General features: G+C 34.9%; 1 protein-coding gene across 1 annotated transcript in view; it reads left to right on the forward strand.

The window, feature by feature from the left end:
- CPLANE1 (ciliogenesis and planar polarity effector 1) overlaps positions 1 to 21,344 on the forward strand; it is a 60,181-nt gene that overhangs the window by 34,172 nt on the left and 4,665 nt on the right. The window contains exons 30-48 of the mRNA XM_030512486.1: positions 462 to 544; positions 1,965 to 2,033; positions 3,560 to 3,752; positions 4,325 to 4,582; positions 4,776 to 5,525; positions 6,437 to 6,603; positions 7,847 to 7,976; positions 8,944 to 8,998; positions 10,061 to 10,165; positions 10,637 to 10,729; positions 11,838 to 11,950; positions 12,189 to 12,387; positions 12,718 to 12,959; positions 13,750 to 13,843; positions 14,893 to 15,024; positions 16,461 to 16,479; positions 17,365 to 17,496; positions 19,327 to 19,492; positions 21,110 to 21,171. Coding sequence (XP_030368346.1) covers positions 462 to 544; positions 1,965 to 2,033; positions 3,560 to 3,752; positions 4,325 to 4,582; positions 4,776 to 5,525; positions 6,437 to 6,603; positions 7,847 to 7,976; positions 8,944 to 8,998; positions 10,061 to 10,165; positions 10,637 to 10,729; positions 11,838 to 11,950; positions 12,189 to 12,387; positions 12,718 to 12,959; positions 13,750 to 13,843; positions 14,893 to 15,024; positions 16,461 to 16,479; positions 17,365 to 17,496; positions 19,327 to 19,492; positions 21,110 to 21,171 — 3,062 coding nt within the window. The remainder of the gene's footprint in view (positions 1 to 461; positions 545 to 1,964; positions 2,034 to 3,559; positions 3,753 to 4,324; positions 4,583 to 4,775; positions 5,526 to 6,436; positions 6,604 to 7,846; positions 7,977 to 8,943; positions 8,999 to 10,060; positions 10,166 to 10,636; positions 10,730 to 11,837; positions 11,951 to 12,188; positions 12,388 to 12,717; positions 12,960 to 13,749; positions 13,844 to 14,892; positions 15,025 to 16,460; positions 16,480 to 17,364; positions 17,497 to 19,326; positions 19,493 to 21,109; positions 21,172 to 21,344) is intronic.

Raw genomic sequence — 21,344 nt, forward strand, 5'->3', positions numbered from 1 at the left:
AAATATATGTGCGCCTGGATACTCAAAATATACAATTACATATAAATTACATTAAATCAATATGATGTGTACCACCACAAATAAATACGTAAGATTACATATGCATAGATATATAAAAAAAGCAGGTAAAAAAAAAAAAAAATCTGGGTTTCTGCATTTTCATCTTTACCTAAGGGGTGTGAGTTTAACAGGGTGTTTTTCCAGGGTACTTTATGGGTATGAATTTCAAAATGAAAAATTATAATAATGACTTAGAAAGATTCTCGGATCATTAAGCTATCTCCTCCTTTCTGATCTGTAGCTATGCTCTGACAAGTATGTAATTTTGGTTATTTTTCAGTCATATTTTTTCAAGTGGCTGAGCAATCAAAAGTATGTCTGCCTTAGGCTAATAATACTTCATTGAAGTAGAAGGTCGATATAAAAATTTACAAGTCCATATGCATCTTTTTACATTCCAGCAGATCTCCTTTTCAGAGGTAGATAATCTCCAGGAAGATCAAAAGGTGGAAAAAACAACAGAAGGGAAGGCTGAACAGAATGTGTGAGAAACTTTTTTTTAATTTCTCTTTTAATTTTAACAAAACTACTTTAAATTTTTAGGCAAAACTCAACAAATACAAAAATTGAAGTCATCTTCTATTTCACATGTACAGGTATTTCACAGATACAAAATGCTGGCTGGATGAGTAATTGTTTTAGTAACGATCAAATAAAAGAGTCATGATTTGTGCGGGAGTGGGTATGTTATATCTGGGGAAAGGATAGAGAATAACTGGAAAAGCTTTCAGATACAGTTCCTTCTCCAGAGCTGAAATAGGGGCAGCATCTTCAGGCTAACAACAGATGGGGAGCTCTTATTCTAGGAAATTTTAATAGTTAATTTGTTACATGACATAGAAGAAAGAGAGGTTGGTGTCTAGGAGCAGAAAGTGAGATAAAAATGGATATGAGCGGTAAACTTGTTAGCTCCTGAAAGGAGGAAGGAGGTATTTTGTACAACTTAAAAATTTACTTCATTATGATATTTTAAAAATTTTATTCTGAAATATATCTACATTTATAAAGGTATATAAAATTATAGCAAAGGTCCATAAACCTGTTAGTCAAATCATCTGTTTGAATAGAATACTGTTCACCTGATTTCTCTGAAGTTTTTCAAGGGAAGAAACTCTATATTCTGTAAACATAGAGTTCATTATGTTTACCATACAGAATCTTGGTCTTTAGAGATTTTCTTTATTTGTTTTAATGACAGAAGAATATCAACGTATTTTTATAATTTCAATTAGCTTTCTTCTTGAATTCACTAAATTTGTAGTAATGAAAACATTTCCTCCAATACACAGTGCCTGAGTGTGTTAATGTTTAGAAAATCTGAATAATTGTGATGGCACATAAATAAAAATTCCTGTGTACATATAATGTTTATGAAAAAATTTTAAATGGAAGGACTTACCATCCTCTATTATTTTAAAGTGATGTATTTTTTGTTTCTCTCAAACAAAAATAGCTGCCCATAAGATGCCCAAGGATTTCTTACAATACTGGTTTTTCTTTTTTAGGAATGCAGATTGTAATGATATTAACAGCATTGCTTAAATTGGATTTTTCTCTTCTTTTACCAACTCAGATCAACCTCTTTTTTGCCTCATGTTTGTGTTGAACAGACAGAACCTTTTCAGTGCTTTTGTTTGAGTTGGTTTCTCATTGCTTGGGAGACAAAGCACAAATGTCAATATTTGCCAGGTCAAATTGCAGTATATTACAGTAGTTGAAGCAATGCAGACAAGTATAGCTCTGATACAGCTTTCAGGTATTCTATCTCATACAAATTCTTTTTTCGGAGGTTTTATATATATATACACACACACACATATGTATACAAATGTATATGAAATGAAAATAAACAGCATAACAAATTATTGTAATATTTACAGTACTCATTTTTTCTTTCTTTATAGCATGACTGAGGTTGTCACTGGCACCATTTCTCACTCATTCTCTTTAGGACAAGATGCAGAAGTTCCCAGGTAAGACAAACCTGTAATATTTTATATAATAAAAAATGGACTGTCACTAATAAATTTTCAGGCTAAAACAACATGATACACAGATTTGATTACAAAGTATTTACAGGTGTAGTATATTGTGCCTGCAAGCTGTAGTACTAACCTGAAATATTTTTGTACTGTAATCATTGAGGATAATATACTCTTACTTCTTGTGCAGAGTATCACACAAATCAAACATGTTAACTCAGAACTACCAGATTTTGAGAGAAGTGATACTTCTGTTTCCTAGTTCCAGACAGAATAATTATATGTATAGAAGATACATTGTTGTGTAAAACACCTAAACAGTAGCATAATAGACCTGTTCATATTTTAATTAAATTATTAAATATATGTGTCCTACAGTAACTTCTAGATACACATAAATATATATTATATTTCTATAAACGGAGAACATTGGAATCAGGAGAAGGAATCAGGAGTTAATCTCAAGCTTTCACTTCTAGAACAGTCTTTTATGAGCTCTTTCCATTTAGAGGAAGATCCGAACTATCCATCCCTTTGGATTCCATTTACATGTCTCTAATCTCATTTCCTTCTTAAATTTTTCATGCCAGCTTGAAAAGGAAGTAAAATTTTTGAACTCTTCGGGTTTGGGGCCATACTTACACATTCTAACTGTCTTCCAGAAGATTTCCTGTGCCCCTTCACACACATTACATACCCAAAACCTTTTCAATATTACTCATTAGCTACTGCTTTATGCTTTATTATTATTTCTTCACATGATTGGAAGCCATTCTGTTCAGTTGCAAAAAAATCTTCCAAAAGTTGGCTGTACCATACCAATGCTAGCATTTTTCTTAAATAGAGAAATGTCTTTTAGGTCAATTTCTGTTGATGTGGGTAAAGTCATTCCATTTCCTTGTAACTTAATCTAAATTCTAACAATCTCTTCTTCATTTAAGGACTTAACTACTTAATAGTCTTTACCTACTAAAATATCTAATTATCTCTGTGAGAAAATTAAATATATTGTATCCTCTGGTGCAAGTTAACTTCAGTTGTTTTCTGATCTTAAATGCTGTTACTGATTTTCAATTCCAAATATATAAATGCACATTCAGTTATTTAAGTAAAAGTTAATATGCTATTTCTCTTATTTCAGTTAATAACGTCCTTCTCTATTTTCCATCAGCTGTTTGATTTTATGACTAACCAGCCTTCTTTCTGTCATATCACTGTTTTCTGCCTGTCTGTCTAGTGAAGATAACATTTCAGATATCCTCATGACTAAAACATTGGGTAGAACTTACATTTTTACTACTGCTTTTCATTCAGTATATTAGGAAACATTAGGATAAATATGTCATATGTACTATCCAATGAAGATTGTGCAGTGTTAATTATTAAATTGTTCCTACGGATTAATTATGCTTTAGAAAAATTTAATCTTTAAAATTTTTTGGGTCGACTGAAGACAACCTCATATAGGTGTTCTGACTATCAATGGTTTTCATAGTTTTGCTCTTTTCCTTCTTAAGTAGTACAGACACTTCTTTAAGTGATGGTCAGCCTTCTCAGACTGTTGTGTCAACTATGTCAAGTGTTGCCTCTGCTACTTCAATTTGTGCAAAGAAGGAAGAAGTCAAAGAAGAAGTCCCTACAGAAGAGAAACTAAACACATCAGGAACTGTCAGGCAGATGCTTCAAGATGAAATGTTTAAGTTAGTTCAGGTGAGAGCATCTCATTACTGAAAATATTTTTCACAGAACAAACTGTGTTATTTAAAACAATGACGATAATGACTGGTTTAAAGGTATTCTGTGTGTAGTTCTTTAGAGATTACAAGTTCCACATAAACTACTGTGAAAACTTATTTTAGATTTAACTCTTGTTTTTGACTCAAGAAAATGAGTTATATAATAATAAAAGTTTGAGTGTGTTGTATTTCAGAGAACTCAGTGTGCTTTAGTTAGGAAAATTCTGAAGCTGTGATAACTTTGCAGGTATACTAGGATTTAGTTTTTTTTAGTACCTTGAGACAATTCTATGTGACCTTACACTTACTCAGAGTCCACAGAAAAAGTTAAGGAATTTGTCTTGCTTTAGCAGGTATTTAATGTATCTTAAAAGAAAGTCCAGTACAATAAACAATCATACAAGTGAATCATTATTAAAACTTCAGGATGTTTCTTGTTTTGTTACCTGTACTAACAGGACAATGAGTAGTTATAACATAGACTAGACAGAATTTTTGCTAAGATTCCTGTTGTTTACAGTGTTAACTTTGTGTGTGTGTATCTAGCTACAGCAAATCAACTTCCTGAGTTTAATGCAAATAGTACAGTCATCCTTTGCCAGCCTGCCAAACGTGCAACAAATTTTGCAACAGCATCAATCTGTTCACCCGGAAGGAGGCCAGCCTGCACACACTGCAGCAGGCCATGGCTCTCTGAAAACACAAGTGCCTGCTGAAGAAGATAAAGGAAAACCTGGTCAAAAGAGCTCTGATTTTCAACTAAGGAATAGTACAAGTAATGAAAGCAACAACAGCTATATAAAAGTAGGTATATCAAAGTGTTGTTTATGAAGACTGTTTTGTATGTCTTATATGTTATCTGTCCTGCTAAATTATGGGATGTTTTTCTAGTGATTGCTGTAGACAAAAAAGATGTATAAAATACTTGTGCATATTGGGTGCATGGTTGCTGTTTCAAGGTACTTGTAAATGCTGTTTTGTTCACTTTCTGGTTTAGAATCATCCGGATGTGAATGTTTCTTCAAGCCTGTTAGAAAATCACTGCAAAGAAACAGGATTTATGGCACCATCTCAAGGTTTTCATTCTTCAGCACCTGCTAAACCACTTCATCTCCTAGCTCCTTCCTCAGACATCCTGAAAACACCGAAGTTTATCGCTGTTGAAAAAAACCTGCATCACTCAAATGGATTTCCTTTACTTAAGCTTGAATCAGGTTATCATTGCAAACCAGCATTTTTACATCCAATAGAAGTGTCACCAGCTTTTGCCAGACCACCCCCAGTACCACGAGTGGCTTGGAGTTCGTCAGATTCCTTACAGAATCATCAGTCAGCAATCACACCAAGAAAGAGTAAGGCAAAAGAAGATTTCAGCATGAATAGATATGGCCCTGAGATCCCAAGGCAAATGCATGAGGAAGGGAAAAGATGGGCAGAAGCAGTGCATAACACATCTCCCAAACATCTGAATCTAGATCAGTATGAAGGACAGCAAGAAATTTCACCTCAGCAGCAGTTCTCTGCAAATGTAAATATGGACAAAGCACTGATCACTCAGAACCTGGCTGGTATTCCACTGTTGCACTTACAACTTGACCCAGTACCTAGAGTTCCACCGGTTGTAAGGCAGCCAATCACTACTACTTTATTACCCCTTAAACCTGCAACAAAGCAGACTGACTGCAGAGAAACACTACAGCATGTAGGAATATCACTACTCCATGCTAATTTACCTCAAAAAAAGAAGGTACTCAATTTTTAATAATATATTTTTCTAACCTGTAGGGGTTTTACAGTTTTGTGGTTTATTACTCATCAAAAATAAGTTAGTGTTTCCAGACTGTGGAATTTGGAGGTGTTTGACACAGCTGCCAGAAGGGATCTGGAACTAAGGTACCTTCTTACTGGCATGTCAGTATTAGGCATGATGCAAGCTTGGAATTGTTTTTAATGATGTTAGATTGATTCCACATTCCATCATTCACCAACAGTCACCCAAAGTAGTAATGAATATAAGGAATTTACTATCTAAAAAACTGCATAATACTTATGTGATAAAAACCAGTTCTGTTGTTGCAAAATGTAAGTAGAATTATTCACAGAAATAGAAAGAATGCAGTAAGGAATTCTGTTTTTTAAGGGCAGAAATGGAATGCTAAAAGGCTTGGTAAGAAAACCTTACCTTTGGATTCAGAACTTGATGTTTTGAAAAATGTTCTGATAGACATATGCATTCCAGTTGAAAGGAATGGAAATGTTTTTCCTTGAAAGGTGCTTCTTCAGTCCTTGCCTACATTGCATGGTTCCTACCTTCATCCTCAACTACATACGTTAGAAATGAAATATTAGTGAAATATGTTCTGTGGAGAAAATTCATATACAATCATAGAATAGTTTGGGTTGAAAGGGACTTTCAAAGGTCATCTAGTCCAACCTCTTTTAGCTTACTTTCAGAATATAGTTTACAGATGTACACATTCATTGAGATTCTGGTCTGATGCTGTTCGTGTTACATTTTCACTTTCTCTAAAAACTGCTACAGGAGTGGTGTTTGTATAACTGGGATCCAAACTTTTTTCATCCCATCTGACTGGAGTTCCCCTCTGTTTCTTGTATCATTGTTTCATTTTGCTTCTTTTTCTCTCTGAACACTTCCAGGCACCAAAACTCATTCCGTTTCAAGATCTCATTGCATTTGAGCGATGCCACCAGCATGATACTGTACCCAGTACTTCCTTTGGACAAGGCCGAAGTGAACCTATCCATTTACTAAAAAGTGATGTTGAACCATTTGAACTAAGAGATGTGCAGAATAATAGAAAAAGGCAAGGCAAATTTTTAAAGTGGATCTTTATTTTGAAAGACTTACTGGTAACCTATACGGTCTAGCTTTGAAATCAGTAGGAGTTTTTACAGAAGCTTCAAATAAAGTGGAAGAGAATAAAATAGCAAGTATTAATAGAGACTCAGCCCGAGAAGTTTAGCAGTAGGGTATGAAGGGGCTGTTGCTGCTACCAGGCTAATAGGAAGAAGATTCAAGGGGACATGATTTACGTACTAGTACCTGTGGTTTGTGGCTGTTTGCTATATACTGTTTATGAAATGCTTTGCTGCTTACCCAGTGAATCTTAACAAGCTACTATCTGCACTGAGTATCATCACTGTAATAATCTTTGACAAGAGTTATCCTCTTTCAGTATAAATCAAGGTATAGGCTCTGTTTCTGAATCCAGACCATGATTAGCAAAATTCCTAGGGAGGAGGTATTTTGTTTTACTAGATATATTATTCATTACTTTAGAAATTTTATTTATTCTTTATTAATCAATTGATTGCACAAGCAGTTAAACCGTTTAAGCTGCATGCATATCTTTGTTCAGTTCTGATAGGATGTTGATATATTCTTAACTTTTCATTGTCTGTTTTTCCCATGGAAGAGTTAATGGCATCATTGCGTCTAGAACAGAGCACTTCTGACTATGATGCTTTTACCTCTGGAAACACAGACTTAAGATGAGTTTTTCATTCTTAAGGCAAAAAACAATTGATATGTAAGTAACTGCAGCTGGAGTTCAGAATACCTGTTTTGATATTTTCAGCTGAAATGCTTGTAGCTACCACTATTTTATAATCTACTTACAGATATTAAAGAAAACTTGCAACTTTTTAAGTAAGACAATTAGAAGGCTTCAGCAATAACAGAGCTTTGTCTCTTGCTGGATTATTTCTTCCAGATTCTTTACAGGAATTTTGTTTAGTGATTATTTTATTATACACAAAATATAGATACAGAATGTTATTCAGTTTTGAGTATTTGGTATAAATAGTTTATTAGACAACAGATTTTGATGTGATTGATAAATATTCTTCTGAGTTCCTACAACAATTTTATGTAGATTCTGGGTAGGCAAAACTATTGTTTTGAACTGGTCTGTATGGAACAGTTGTGTTTGTCTTTTCCATCTTTACTTCATTATATATTTCTTAGTAGTAATTTTTCTTAGAAAATGATAGGTATTTTTATTATTTCAGTGCTGTTCTTTATATTTATAATTAATATGTTGACAGACAAAAGAGGCGTGATAAGAGACAAATGAAAGAGAAGCAGGAAAAGAAGAAACCAAGTGTGTCCTTCCGCCCAGATGACTCTATCATCAGTATCAGTGATACAGTGATGGCTGTTGAATCAGGGACCGGGGTATAGAAATTTTTTTTCGTTTTTTTCCTTTCCATTTTTCCATTCAACTGTTAACTAGAAAGAAAGAAGCAGGAAACTGTAAACCAAAACAATTGTGTAAATCTCCTCCAGGCTCTAGCCTAGAAGCAGTATATGTCTTGCATTTTCTGTAAAGAAGAGATTTGTTTTTATAAAGTATTCGAAGGTTGCTTTTGTTTTTCCTGGGATATGAACTTGTCTTTTTTGGTAGGATATTTGTGTGTATGTACATGTAAAGTAAATATATACACAAACACTAATCGCTTAAAAAAAAAAAAAAAAAATGTTTAGCCTAGCAGTAATGACAGGGCAGGTGAACCAGGCATTACTCTTTTCACATGAGGCTAAATGATGATGTTACAAGGGCAAGTATGGGGAGCATGAGGTCTCAGTTTTCTGTCAGCCAAGAAACTGAGAAAGTCTTCATCAAGCTCAGTTTTGATTTATACGCTTCTACTGTTTGTTTGCCTAGGCCTTTTTGCTATCTTTTCACATATTTGGGGTTTATCCTTTCAAGTACCAGATTTCAAGCAGGAACACTACCAGATTAAAATGTAGATCACTATTCAAGAGCAGCAGGCTCTATTTCTGGTCCATACCGTACTTTCTTTGAGACTTCCTTGTTCAGCACAGCAGCTGGTCACCAGACCTAGGAGATGTTAATTATAGTCAGCAGAGAGAGCATATATTCAAGGAAGAATGAGAAATTTGTCTTATTGCAGATCACCCCAAGGTACATCTGGGAAAGAATAGTTAGTAATTCTACTAAGTTGGAATGTATCAGAAGCATTAAAATAGGGGTTAAGAAAAGTATATTATAATGGTTCCTCTCCTTCCCCCCCCCAGTCTTTACGCAAAGGAGGTATATTGGAAACTTAACAGCATCAAGGAAGCCTTTAATTGGCATTGGAATTATTTTTTAAGATAATTCTTTTTCTTCTTATGTTAGGATCAAGAAGCAAAAGCTACATCTTACCTTCAGGATGATTTTCTCATTTCAATGGGCAAGTACAAATCTTTTTAATGCTTTGTGTGCTTAAATAAAGTGAGTCAAGGAACAGAAATTTGTTAGGTTCCAAAGGAAAACTCTATAATCATCAAGGTTTAAAAACTCAAATTGTGTAGTTGGTGGGCTGTACATCATAGTGGCTTATGGGATCTTTCCCCAGAACGTTGGGAAATCTTTCAGGATGTGCAACAGGTTATTGGTGTGGAGAGAGCTGCAGGCAAATTTAAGATCTTCTATCAGTTATCTGTAAATTCAGAATAATTCTAATGAAAATTACAGAAGTATTTTAAGTGCTCTTAAAAATAAGTGATAATCTTGTATTTTTGTTTATAAACAACGGATTTCACAAAATAGTAACAGTATGCTGAGTGAATTTCAGTAACTATGGTTCACAGTGATTTCTGTTCATGTGATTTATCAGAAGAATGCTGTAAAAAATGCTTTCAAATTCTAAATAGTTTATTTGGTTTTAAAATATATTATAATTTTGTCTACTTACACGAAATGTAAGGATCTTTTGAAAGAAGCTGAATGTTAACAGTATTTCTAGCTTGCAAAATGAAGATGATGCCTATAGAAAGATTTGCTTCTTTTTAGTATATTAATAATATTTAGTCCTATCAGATGACAAAATATAATCCATTCTCTGAAATTCGGCCTTACAAGAAATACTGGCTAGCAAATCTCGGTAGAAACATCAATAAAGAAAGAAAGGTATACCTGTCGTAAATATTTCTTCCCTTTTAAAATATGAAACAAATCGTTATTGTGCAGCATACTAAAAATACCTCATCTAAAAATCACACATCCAGAATAAGCCTTGATATTAATTCAGTGTAACATTGCAAGTTTTAGTACAGCTGCATATTCACATAAGGCAGGTAGTACAAACTTTTCTTGAAATCATTCGTGAAGTATGCTTAGGGAAAGGTTAAAATTAACTGTCAGAAATGCAAAGAAAAATCTGTTGGAGCCCTTAGTTTTGAGTCAATATCATTAGTTTCATAGATTTCTAGTACTTGCATTATTTGTAGACGTGTGTGTTATCACATTTTAGACACAAAGAGGGAAGCAGTTCCTATTTTGACAGATGTACATTACATGGCTTCTACAGGAAAAAAACCAGCAGAAACTCAAGATGCAAGTACAAATACTTGCCCAGGTAAGTGCTACCTATGTGACCTTCAGCAACCAACTAATTCTGGTATGCTTCTTGTTAATTGTGACATTTGCTCAGTTTTCAGAATGAAGTTTTTAAAGGGAAAAAGAGATTTCCATGCTAAATTTTTGTTTAAAAAAGTATTAAACCAGAAGATACTGCTATATAAATTACTCAATCTTGCGTTAAAATTATTATAAGTAAATATATTACTGATACAGTTTTGTTAGTCTCCACATGCTTTCTGTAAGTCAGTTCTGCTGTGCCTTTTTCTGACAGCTCATTGTACCTTAGGTGGACTTTATCTTGGTGCATTTTAGACAGTATGTCACTGAAATTATTACTCTGCCTCTTCCTTTCCAGCTTTGATTTTGAGCTGGGAAATTAGGAACGTACATTCAGATAATGCCATCTATGTCTTTACTTTCCTTAAATTCATGCATTTTGTTTTTGTTTGGTTTTTTTCCTGTCCAGTGCTCAAATCATATCAGGATGTTGGCGTCAGTGCTGGAAATGAGATTTCTGAAGCTCAAAACAGTGAGTCAGTCCTGTCTCTTCCTGCGTCAGGTGTGGCTTCAGTCTTCTACTTCATCTGTTTTTAGGGAATTACGCAAAAATATTGCTATTTTAACATGATTTTTGTATATGAGAAAGCTTAATGCAGGACATAGATAAGAGGATGATAATTTATCTGACTTCTCAAAACCAAGTATGAAATAATTCTAATACAGACTATGAAAAGTTTGGCTGTAATTTTCATGGTGCACTGTTTTCCTTTTGTTCCTTTCCTTTCGTGGTGCTTTTGTTTTCCTATATAAGAAGTTACATTTGTGGATTTTAGCTTGGCTTTAGTGCTGGTTAATCCTGGGGAGTTGGTGTTATGTAGTCCAATGGCTTGATAAGTGGGATGTTGAGATAGATTGCAGCTCCACATGAAATTGAGCTGTAGTAGCTCGGCTAATTATACAGTTGTTCCATGCATATGCTAAGTTGTGTAATAGCTATATGCCAAGTAACAATGTTCCAGTCTCAAGTAGGAATTTTATTTCCAATCAGTCATCTTTTGGGTCAGTTTGTGGAACAAAAAGTAGAAGGTAATTTTGATTTTGGGCTAACAAAGATTTATTTTGGGTTTGGTTTTCTCCCCCATTGTATGAATCCTTGATAAATTGTACTACGCAGAATTCAGTAGCTAAGTATTTTTCCTATACTACCAAGTGAGCATATTAATTTTTTGTTTCTTTAAAATTTAACAGTGTTGTTCCACTTGGAAGAGTATTTTACTACATCACATGACTTCTTTGCAGATAGTTTATTAGAGATCTTTCTCGCCAAGTAGTATCATTTATTTGGATCAAATAAAAATACACTTTTTTAAAATATTAAAGAGGGAATTGGAAATGAATAGCAATTTAGACTGCAGTATGTTGGTTTGGTTTTAATCTTTTGAGTATTTTTCTGCTGATTTATCACCAAAATGAAAAATAATTTACTAATTTATTGTTAGAAGTAAACATTAAATAAACCTATTAAGCTACATTGTCTATTTTTTAAAAGAAATACTAAATCAAGCTTTTCTTACCATTTAGAGAATGCAGATCTGTTTTCAAATAGTTTGTCTGAAACTTTGTGGGTTTTACTCTAAATATAACACTGACTTATTCTTTTCTCGTAGAAACATCTAGTGCCCCTGAGATACCACCACAAGCCATGTATTTAAACCAGAGATTCCCTACTGAAGTGAATGAGACCCCTTTACCATCCTGTCTGTCAGATGCACCTGATTTGGTTAGTGGTCCAATGTACATATGGTTAAAATAAATTTTAAGTGTACTGTTTGTCTCATCTCATGAATTGAGACTCATCTGGATGAGTCAGTTGTATAATACTGTAAGGAAGACTGTAGTTATTTTGTCTCCAAAACAAAAAGCCTTTCAACTCAGTCTGGTAAGAAGTAAACAGAGAGAATGGTTAATGTATGCAAGACACATACCACATAATTCTTCATAAACTTGTTCTTTTTTAGAGTGAACATGAATATATCAGTGTGATTGACATTGAAGACAGTGATATACTTAACAATTTGCCTGTGATACCCGAGTCTGCAGAAGAGATAGCTACTGCACAGCAAAATGATAAGCTTGAAATTCCATCTACTGAAAAACTTAATCACACGACAGCTTCTGTTACTAATGCAGTTCCACCCCAGGTGCTTCAGAAGAAAGGTAAACCATTTCATTTTTAAATCAGGAAAAAAAAAGGTATACGCTTTTGTTGTAATACTTTTACCTCCCACAGAAAGCCTGCAGCCTTTCTCCAACTCACCTTCTGCTTTTTTAGGCTTATACATCAAAACATTTACACATTTGAATTCTTTTGTGATGATTCCTGCCTCCTAAAACATACTATTAGGTGTAGCACAGCTATGCCTAATCACTTGCAGTACTTAAATGTTTGGAGGTTTCCACCAACAGTGAAGTTAATTTGGTGCAGTTTTTGCACCAACATTCAGAGATGTTGGTGCATTCTTTTTTTTTTTTTTTCTTTATTTCAAGACAATCATTTGAAAAATTTATCAAGCCTAGTGCAAAAGGAAGATAAGAAGTCAGATTCTGCTATAGATAGTGTAACCTGGAACATACGACATGAAGATGGCAGAACTCCTTCTCCAGGGCTTCCATCCAAAGTAATTGGCAAAGAATACTTTTCCATAAAGCAGCAGGAAATGGATATGCAATTACAGAGATTACAGAACATAACAGAAAATATGGAGGAGGATTTCAGAAATACCAAATGGGTGAGTTCTGACTGCTAACTCCTGTGTCTGAAACAATTTATTTGTAACTTCTTTCAGCTGAAGGCAGAATGTACATCTTGGAATGATGCATTTTTAAATCTGATTAGTATTTGTTGAGAGAAATCAAGAATAATGTACAGTTCTTTCACCTTTAGTGGTGTATCTGCTGGCTGACATGGTTACATACAATGGACCAAATGCTGGCCAGGATGGTGATTATCTTAGTGAATGGGTAGAATATACTTAATTTCTCTGCAACTGGGAAAATGGAATAGCACAAAAGTTCAATCTGAGCAGTAGGTATTTTGGGAAAGATTTCTGCCTTTGTGCCTCTGCAGAATATTATGTAACTGTTTCTGGAGCCTGTTCCTATTTATGTCATAAAATGAGACCCCACCTGCAGTACTACATTCAGCTCTGGGGCCCCCAAAACAAGAGAGATACGGAGCTGCTCAAGTAAGTCCAGAGGAGGGCCAAGAATACGATCATAGGGCTGGAGCGCCTCTGATATAAAGACAGGCTGAAAGCACTGGGTTTATTCAGACTCGTGAAGAGAAAGAGTAAGGATCCAGGTTAAAATTTTTAGTTGAAGTGAATCTACTTGAGGTATTTTGATTCCTAAACAATTTTCTTTGTTTTGAACCAAAATATGATACTCCATTAAATTGTGTATAAGATTCTGAGGAAAAAAAATGCATTTAAAGCAAACTTTGCGTGAATATCTGAGGCGTAAGTCTCAGAAATACCCCAAAAAAGGTATGATTACTTAGTTTTTGGGTTTCATTTATAGCTAGTGAAAATGATTGAAGATTTTGAAATGGCTGCCAATTCAGACCTTGGTGCTCGTCCTTCATTCTCTGAAGATGCTAGAACCAACAAAGATGGTATGTGTTCCGTTAACAGAAGGATAGTAAACTTGCGATTGAATATTAAAGTTGATTAACTTTTAATTACCACTTAAGTTTAATGCAGTCCCAAAAGGTGTCATTGAAATACGCACCAAAAATCAGAAATTTGAGAGAAAGAAATAAAATCAAAGGTAGAGAATATGATTATTATGGGTACTGCTTCAACAAAAAAAAAAGAATTTGAAAATGTCTGTGTACACTGATGTTTTCCAAAACCATAATTCAGGACTTGGTTAAAGGATTTTAAAGATAAGTACATATTTCTATTGTATCATAAAGTCAAAACATGGTGCTTATAAGTGCTTTGCTTATTGATATTAAAGTATATGAAAGTTATCCTCAGTTTTCGTTGTGTATATAAAGAAACTTCATGAATCTTCAGTGGATATTTAGTTGTAAAATCTCTGATTTTAATAAAAGCTTACAGAAGCTGAATTGATAGAGCTGACGTATTGAATAGTGTATTGTTTGTGTAACAATTGACTGTATAGTACCTATTTTCTTATAGCTCCTGTTCTGTGCCAAGAAGGAGCATACTAGGGGTACCTACGTGAGGTCCATTTTACATTCATACCAAAACATAGTCTAATCTACTTATGAAGTTAATACAAAGCCAAGTGGTCGAACTGACTCATGGCTGTGATTATATGTAGGATGGTATTTAAGATGTTCATTAGCCTCACACAGAGCAACTGAGATTTTAGTCTTTTGTTCCCATGTATGGGACTGGTGCATGCATCACAGCTCTGGTAGTGCCCTGTCACAGTGAGGCATAATTGATCTTGGTTCAGGTTGTTAAGATCAACTAAATACGCCACTAACAAATATGAGTAATAGTTTATGCATTGTGATGGGGTTTTATTGTTTGGGTTTTGGGGGTTTTGGCGGGGGGGGGGTTTGGGTTTTTGGTTTTTTTTTGGTTGGTTGTTTTGGGGTGTTTTTCCATTGGTTTACACTAATTACTGTTTGGTTTGGGGTTTGGTTTTTTCTTTTTGACAAAATCAGAACATTATTCAAGGGGCTTGATGTTACAGGTCATGACAAGGAGGGCTTAAACCTGAAATATCCTGTACCCAATTATGCTGCATCGGAAGCACACTCCCCTGCCTCTGCAGCTTCTGCTTCTAACTTTCCCAGTAGCACAAAGTCATCTTCTGGTATAATCTTCAATGTTTATTTTTGCCTTTTTCTCCTTTTAAAAATAAGTAAAGCTTTTTTTCCCAATGTAATACTTTCTCATTCTGTTATACGCAATGCCAATGAGCTCATAAAAGGCAGTTGTCAGTCTTTTAGAATGGCTTCATGGATGTATATTGATAGGGAGTTCATATGTTCCATGACAGAACAGTATCACTAAGCTTTTAAAACAGTTCAGCAGTGAATTATACTTGCACACAAATCCACCATCATTGAAGGAAAATTAATAACTTCGGGTCTATTTCTGACACCCATCACTATGTTGATTTGTAATTATTTCTTAAGTCTACCTGAATATAAACAAGCACTGTGCCACAGAACACTCATAGCTTCCTCACAAAGCTGTCTTTATCATCTCTTGTCATCCTTCTATCTTCCTCCTATATCTAGACAGGTGAGATCTCAATTAAATCCAACCGACATCAGCAAATAAATTGTTTTATATCACTATACAGTAGCTACTAGTTGTGTCCTAAAGCATTATTGTATGAGGTCTCATCTCATTTTGCAAACTGACAGTGAATTGGTTTTTGCAGTTATGAAGACTGCAGTAGCATTAAAAGGAGGAGGAAAAATCACTATGCAAGCAACCTTTTGCCTGTGTTTAAAAATGTAGTGTGTCTAATTTTGTCTGCACATTTGCTTACATTTTTGCTTACATTTAAGTTCTAAATGATATGTACTTTGTATAGGTGAACATACATTTTCCAGTCATGTTTGCAGCAGTCCATCTTAAAAGGTGTTAAAACATGGCTTCTATATCTGCATACAGCAGAAGTGAATCTCAAATGGCATGCATGCCCAGATAAATTTTATAAACAGTATACACTTACAGTTTTCTCTCTAAGTATAAACTTGTTACTTGCAAGCTAAAATACTGTAGGTGATACTGAGTTGCAACTATAAGTTTTTGATAGTGGAGTTTGAGTTAGGAAGGATAATAGTGCTCTTCCTTCCAAGACATCCATACTGCTCTTCAGCTGCACTTCCTGAATTCCGGGAGTTTGCAGCCTGGTTTCTTCAAGTAAGTGGCAGTTGTTAATTTACCATAAAATGCAGTATAATTAATTGGAGCATATAATTTCCAATCAATTGGAACTGATAAACTTAGTTTGATTGTGGCAGAAGACTGACAAGAGTGAATCTTATCTTCCTAACGAAACTATCCATGTCAGTCAGGGAGCTGTTCGTGTTCTCTGAAGACTCATTATTAACCTGGCAGTTGATGACATGCTCTCTTGGGTCATTAAACTTCTGTTCGATAGTAATTTATTTTTAATGTCAGCATGTTCAGGTTGATATATTTCTGTATTTTATCCTATGGGCTGCTTAACTTGTGTTACTAGTTTGTCTATAAGTGCAAGACTTTTATTAATAAAGGCTGTTTCTGTTTCAGGCAAAGATCTACGTGATAGGTATGTATTTTGATACTGGTTTTGTTGAAATCTTGTTTACTTTAAACTCCTACCAAAAAGGGGACTGTCAGGGTGGAACCATCACTTACGTAAAAACCTGGGCATTCATTTCCAATGGAATGGAAGCATTTGTAGTAATTAATTTCAGGCATTTACTCTGACTTCTCTAGTGCCTGTTAGATTTACTTCATGCAAATGCTGCAGAAGCGTTCAAAGTTGCTTTCTAGTTACAAGTAACAGAGCTGTTAATGTAGATGCTGCTATTGTCTGTGTGCATTTGTTATTTCATTTATGTGCAAAATACTAGTTTTCGAACATGGATCTGTAGTTGCTGCTAGTAGCCATCTACTATGGCCAGCTATCACCAGAAAGTTCTTGAAGTGTTACCATATGAACAGGGTAAAGCAACAGACTGAAGCACCCTCCGGATGCGCCTGGTCTTCTGGGCTGCCAAGCTCAGCCTCCTCTGGGCCAGCCATGTTCACACACCCCAGTGGAGGTCAGGCAGTTCAGCTCTGGATGAGGCCATGTTTCTGGATGGTAAAGCCCCCTTTGCTGCAGTACCCCTGATGTTAGTCAGGTCTTATTCATTCTGTCCCATTCACACTGCGGGGCTACATTGTTGGCTGAAGTGTACAGGATGACAGCAAAGCTAAGGTGATGGCTGGTAACTTTTTTAGACAATGCATCTACATGCATACCCAGCTGTTGCTCGTATGCACTAGCATAGTGAGATGTAGGGGAAAGAATATTCAGGCCAAAGACTTCTCTTAAAACAACATGAATATTCTCCTGTTAAGCATGAAAGGAAAGACTTTCGCTTGTTATTCTTACAGGCATGTTCTACTTTAAATTTGTAACAATTTTTTTTCCTCTAACTTTAAGCCCTTTGGAAGATCCCCTGCAAATTACTGGTCTGAGTGGTGTTACTGATATCATTACTGATCTTGTAGTAAAAGGTGATGTCTCTCTGCTGGAGCTGGGCTTTACAAAAATACAAGCTGAGAAAATCTCCAGGTAAACCATGGCTTCTTTTTCTTATATGTTAGTTAAATCATTTTAACCCTGGTGGTTGTTCTCATAGTTCACACTCTGTAAACAATAGAAACAAGCGTGTGATTTGACTTGATGTTCATGGGACTAGTATTAAAACTGTTTAATAGCCGCTATTTTACAGGCTATTATTATCACATGTACTAATTATGTTTTTATTATTTTGGTTTTGAAATTCTTTCCTTCCTACTTGCTTGTTCATCTTTTACCAGGTTTAGGCTAGAGCACAGCTCTATATACACAGCAGATTCAGTTCAGCCAAGGGGATTGGAACCTTCTAAAAGATAAAATAGAAATTTCCTGTAAGTGGCAAAGCAGCTTCAGAAGCTTCCAACCCCAGTCTCCAGCTTGTCACGCTCTCCTCCCTGCTGGAGGTTTCTACACCTTCCTGACTGTCAGTTACAAAATCAGCTGTGTTCTTTCCTGAGATAGGTTGAAATTACAGTGGTTTCCTACTATTGTTTGTGGTATCAGTTGCTTACAAGACCAAAATACAGCTGTTTAGGATGCCAAACAATCTGTTGCATTAGTGCAACAGTTCACACCAGTTTAAGATACCTGTTTCAGGATGTTCTAGTGACTCATTTAAGTAGAATGTAGTGCTCTGGTTTACTTGTTCTAACATTTATTGAGATTGTAAAAGGAGCTCAAGAGCTTCAAATCTAAATCTCTGCACAGATCAATACATCCTTGCAATCCTTTGGGAATTCCAAACACATTAGTAATGACTACATAACATTTAAATGTTAATAGCTGGACTGCTTTGTGCAAATATATGAATATTTTCAAAATTACTGAAAATTTCAGAAATGTGTTCAAGTTGTATTTAATCAAACTTGACCAAAGACCTAAACACAACTCGGTTTCACCTAGTTATTTTTACATATGACTGTAAACAGTTATGATAATGGCACTTCAGGTGACATAAAGAAAATCACATTCAAATGTGTCAAAGTTGTAATTCCTTGAGGGCTTTAATGCTTCAATCCATAAGCTTTCAGTTGAACTACAACTACTAAAGATACCTTATTTTTCTACACTCATATCTTCTGTTGTTTCTGGAATTATTAGTGCCTGCCAGTCTTGAAAATGAGAGAAGTTTAAAAATGAGACATCTATAATTGAAACACTTCTCTTGGAAAAATCTCTTAAATTTTTGGGTCAGTGCTTTCAGTTTTTCAGTGAAGAAAACATTTATTACCCAGCTGCTTACTTTAAAGACTAATGCAAGGTGAATTAGTAAATATTTCTGAAGAGCTCTGAGGATGCAGTTATGTTAGCATTTCTTACTGCCTGTGCTTTTCTGTTGTTAATATTCTAAGTTAGTGTTTTTAAAATTACATTGTACGATAGACATGTGAAGAAGCTCATATGTTCCCTCCCATGTTGATGGGAGGGAACAAAAAGGATGACAATCTCACTGGTCTCTTTTTCTTTTTAGATACTTATACCATATGCGCTTAAAAAAAAGATCAAAGCACAATGACTTGCAGGTTTTTTGTCCCATTAATCCTATAAAGACAAAAACAGATGGTCCACATTTAAAGCTTTGGTCCTATTATCTGAATGTAGTTGACAAAAATTTTAGGAAACATCTTGGAAATTACTTGTGTGCCAGGATTTGATGAAGTTAAATTTTGCAGAAGAAAATTTCTCCATTTTTCATTACTTATGCTTTCAGCTGAGTTAGAATTGTAGAGGGATTGCAGTATTTTTATTATTATCATGTGAGGCTGCAATTGTTTGTGGTTTAAAGTATGAGCTAGATTATTTCCCATTTACGTCTGCTCTCAGGGTTCATGATTCTGCTGCTGGACATTCTCGAAAAACAGAAAAAGAGAAGAAAGAGATACAAGCATGGATGAAAAGAAAGCAAAAAGAGAGAATGAGAGAATACGTGAAGAAACTGGATGAACAAAGACAGAAAGAGCATAATCCATTCAGCCCAAGAAGAAATGGGGTAAGAATAACAGATATCTTGAAGAGTAATTGTTCTGTATTTTACAAGTGCTGATTGTTCAGGTTAGAAAATACAAAAGTTGTCGGTGATTTTTTTCCTATTTTATTGTTGGTTTTATTGGAACCATCTGCAGTTGTGTCAGAAGCTATCAGTAAGCAAATATACCAGGTTGCAGTAATGACAATTGGCTGCAGGTGGCAATTACAACCTGTCCCCCAGCTCTAGATTCAGGAAGTGTAGTCCATTGACTGTTAATGGATAAAGCTGTAACATATAATGGATAAAAGCTGTATTTTGTCAAGGATGGATAACTACAAAGATTGTAAAGATGAGTTTACATCTTGTTTCATCTGCCCTTACACCTCCCCAAAACCCTCAATGAATTTAAAAAGTGAAGTTCAGATGCCAACATCCGTTACAAATGCAATAGGATACTGAGGGCAGCCATCCTTGTCATTCACACAGACATAAGTGTATGCAGTTACAGAAGGTCAGCAGAGATGTTAGAATTAAAGGCTGATTTCAATACAGCAAACAATGCCTTCCTTGTCAAAATCATTTTAGTTTTAAGTTTAATTTGTAAAAACACCTTTATGGTCTAACATATCTCTTCTGATTCACACTGTGCTGAAAGTAACCCAAGCTTTAAAAAAAAAAAAAAAAAGGTACAAAAATAGTTCAGAAATAATTTCCTAATCAGTATTAAGTCTTAAAATATGCATTTGTTATCTGGATACCTTTCGGGACCAGAAAAGACACTGCTGAGTCAGGGAACGCTCCAGTAGTACAGGGCATGGGACCTAGAAACAGCAAATATGTCCCTGTTCTTTTTGCTCATCCGCTGAATGCAGGGCATGCTGTAAATTCTTTCATGATGAAGCTCTACTATTTTTAACTCCCAAGCAGCAAACATGTAACACACACGTTTTCTGTTATTAAGTAATAGAATTGTATTCACTTTAGAAAGAGTAACAGATCTCATCTAAGAAATACAGCATTTCCCCTGGTGTTAAACAGTGTTTTAGAGTTGAATCTGGCTGCTCTTTTGTACATGTATAGAGAGAAGTGATTCAGGAAAAATGGGTCCTGCTTCTCTCCCTCTTCTCTCTTGCCCACTCATATATACTTGATGCTTTTGTTATAGGCTTTTCTCCTGAAATCACTAGATGGATTCTCAGCTTTTGGTGGGGTTTTTTTATTTATTTTATTTTTAGAAAAAGGCATTAAAAGATAAAATAGTACACTAGCAAACTCAGGTCAAAGCGCAACCTCACCCCTTTTTTTAAATTAGTTATTGTTAGGAATGCCACTGATTTTTAGGAAACTGAAGGTGAGGCCATTTGAAACTTTGAGCGTGACAGTGAAGACATCTCCTTTGGAATGTCAGTGAGCAATGGAAGGTGTGACTGCAAACTTTCAGTATATTTTTAACGACTGAAAAGTTATAGAAACAGTCTCACCTGAATTTCCTCACAGGACCATATGCTTTCATGTTGTTGTTCATTTGAGAGAGTGTCTTAAACAGTAACTGTCAAGTCAAATAGGTGTACGTTCTGAGAGTGAGAGATTGGAATGAGATGCATAGTAAGTTAATGATTATTATTCTTTCTTGCACAGCATTCTAGTCTTACTTCTAAGGATATTAAATGCTTCCAGAAGACAAAAGAAGAAAAACACAAGTAAGTTTCTATAAACGTAACTTGTCATATTCTTATTTATATATGAATATTCCAGTTTAACTGTCTATGAAACTTCAGATATAAATGGCATTTCAATCAGAAGCATAAATAATCCATATTCGCTTTATTATTTAGGAAAACTCAGAACATGTTTCATCCTTTGACTTTATTTT

This window comes from Strigops habroptila, chromosome Z (genome assembly GCF_004027225.2).
Source record: "Strigops habroptila isolate Jane chromosome Z, bStrHab1.2.pri, whole genome shotgun sequence".
Taxonomy (NCBI): Eukaryota; Metazoa; Chordata; class Aves; order Psittaciformes; family Psittacidae; genus Strigops; species Strigops habroptila.